The 2,903-nt window shown below is 49.0% G+C and overlaps 1 protein-coding gene across 1 annotated transcript; it reads left to right on the top strand.

Annotated features, from left to right (window-relative positions):
* LOC109224653 (RNA-directed DNA polymerase homolog) lies at nt 461-886 on the top strand (the record flags this gene model as incomplete). Its single annotated transcript, XM_019389189.1, has 1 exon — nt 461-886. A coding segment is annotated over one exon (426 nt), but the record flags the coding sequence as incomplete, so codon positions are not given.

Genomic DNA, 2,903 nt, shown 5'->3' with positions numbered 1-2,903 from the left:
GTTATCTCCATATCACACCGTTCTAGATTGCCATGCCAAGACTGTTTCTCTAGCGATGCCAGGGTTGCCGAGATTGGAGTGGAAGGGTTCCACAGTTGATACGCCTAGCAGGGTCATTTCTTTCCTGAAGGCTCAGCGCATGGTGGAGAAGGGATGTTTGGCTTATCTAGCTTATGTGCGAGACACCACCGCAGAGTCTCCAACGATTGATTTAGTGCCAGTAGTCCGAGAGTTCGTTGATGTTTTTCCTTCTGATCTTCCTGGCATGCCTCCGGACCGTGATATTGATTTCTGTATTGATTTGGCTCCAGGCACTCAGCCTATATCTATCCCACCGTACCCTATGGCTCCTAAGGAGCTGAAGGAGCAGTTGGAGGAGTTGTTAGCAAAGGGGTTTGTTAGGCCCAGTGTATCGCTTTGGGGTGCACCGGTGCTATTCGTGAGGAAGAAGGATGGGACTATGCGGATGTGCATTGATTACCGCCAGTTGAACAAAGTCACCATCAAGAACAAGTATCCATTGCCCCGTATTGATGATTTGTTCGATCAGTTGCAGGGTGCTAGGGTGTTCTCTAAGATCGACTTGAGGTCAGGGTATCATCAGCTGAAGATTCGAGATTCGGATGTTCCGAAAACTGCATTCAGGACTAGGTATGGCCACTATGAGTTTCTGGTGATGTCCTTTGGCTTGACTAATGCTCCAAAGGCATTTATGGATTTGATGAACAGGGTGTTCAGGCCCTATATTGATTCTTTTGTCATCGTCTTCATTGACGACATCTTGATATACTCACGAAGCCTGGGGGAGCACGAGCATCATTTGAGAGTAGTGCTTCAGGCCTTGCGAGAGCAGAAGCTTTATGCTAAGTTCTCCAAGTGTGAGTTTTGGCTAGAGTCAGTAGCATTCTTGGGGCATGTAGTGTCAGGGGAGGGTATTAAGGTGGATCCCGAGAAGATTGAGGCAGTTCAGAGTTGGCCACGTCCTACTTCAGTGACCGAGATCAGGAGCTTCTTGGGGTTAGCAAGCTATTACCGGCGATTTGTGCAGGGCTTTTCATCTATTGCATCACCTCTGACCAAATTGACCCAAAAGGGGGGCCCCGTTCTGTTGGTCCGATGATTGTGAGGAAAGCTTCCAAAAGCTCAAGACGGCCTTGACTACGGCACCAGTTCTTGTATTGCCTTCCGGTTCAGGGATGTATACAGTGTATTGCGACGCTTCTCGCGTTGGCTTGGGATGTGTATTGATGCAGGAGGGGCGAGTTATTGCATATGTTTCACGTCAGCTGAAGGTTCACGAGAAAAATTACCCTGTGCACGATCTAGAGTTGGCGGCGATTGTTCATGCTCTTAAGATATGGAGGCATTATTTATATGGAGTGTCATGTGAGGTTTATACAGATCATCGTAGCTTGCAGCATTTGTTCAAGCAGAGGGCTTAATTTGAGGCAGCGCAGGAGGCTTGAGTTACTAAAGGATTATGACATTACCATTCTTTATCACCCTGGCAAGGCAAATGTGGTCGCGGATGCCTTGAGTAGGAAGGCAGAGAGTATGGGTAGCTTGGCATTCATTCCTACTAAGATGAGACCATTAGCTTTGGACATTCAGCCTTTAGCTAACAGACTCGTGAGATTGGACATTTCAGAGCCCAACCGAGTCCTAGCATGTGTGGTTGCTCAGTCTTCGTTATTGGGGCAGATTAAGGCCTGCCAGTTCGATGATCCACATTTGGCGACCCTCAGAGAGACGGTACTCCAGGGAGGTGCCAAAAAGATTTCTATTGGCGAGGATGGTGTGTTACGGCTTCAGGGCCGTTATGTGTTCCTAATGTTGATGGCTTGAGAGAGAAGATTCTAGAGGAGGCCCACAGTTCGAGGTATTCCATTCATCCGGGTGCCACGAAGATGTATCGTGACTTGAGACAGCACTACTGGTGGCGGAGGATGAAGAAGCACATAGTGGAGCATGTTGCTAGATGTTTGAATTGCCAGCAGGTCAAATATGAGCACCAGAGGCCAGGTGGCCTACTTCAGCAGATGCCTATTCCGGAATGGAAGTGGGAGCGCATTACCATGGATTTCGTGCTTGGGTTGCCGCGAACCCAGCGGAAGGTTGATTCAGTGTGGGTTATTGTGGATAGATTGACCAAGTCCGCCCACTTCATTCCAGTGGCGACTACATATACGGCGGAGAGATATGCCCAGATTTACATTCGGGAGATAGTGAGGTTGCACGGTGTGCCGGTCTCCATCATATCAGATAGAGGCCCTCAGTTCACTTCCCATTTCTGGAGAACTGTTCAGAGTGAGTTGGGGACCCGCATGGAGCTTAGCACGGCATTCCATCCTCAGACCGACGGGCAGTCGGAGCGGACTGTTCAGATTTTAGAGGATATGCTCAGAGCATGTGTGATCGACTTTGGAGGGCAGTGGGATTAGTTCTTGCCCTTGGCGGAGTTTGCATACAATAATAGCTATCAGTCCAGCATAGAGATGGCCCCGTATGAGGCATTGTATGGTCGGCGTTGTCGTTCTCCAATTGGGTGGTTTGAGCGCGGTGAGGCTAAGTTACTTGGCACAGATTTGGTACAGGATGCCTTGGATAAGGTAAAGTTGATTCAGGAGAGGCTCCGCACAGCTCAGTCCAGGCAGAAGATTTACGCGGATCAGAAGGCACGTGATGTATCATTCACGATTGGCGAGAAGGTTCTCTTGAAAGTCTTGCCAATGAAGGGCATTATGAGGTTTGGGAAGAAGGGCAAGCTAAGCCCAAGGTTTATTGGCCCCTTTGAGGTGTTGAGGTGAGTTGGAGAGGTTGCCTATGAGCTTGCTTTACCTCCCAGTTTATCAGGAGTTCATCCAGTCTTCCATGTATCGATGCTTCGGAAGTATCATGCCGAC

Source organism: Nicotiana attenuata, chromosome 3 (assembly GCF_001879085.1).
Source record: "Nicotiana attenuata strain UT chromosome 3, NIATTr2, whole genome shotgun sequence".
Lineage (NCBI taxonomy): Eukaryota > Viridiplantae > Streptophyta > Magnoliopsida > Solanales > Solanaceae > Nicotiana > Nicotiana attenuata.
Note: the sequence above shows the minus strand (reverse complement) of the source record. Positions and strands in the feature narration are given on the sequence as shown.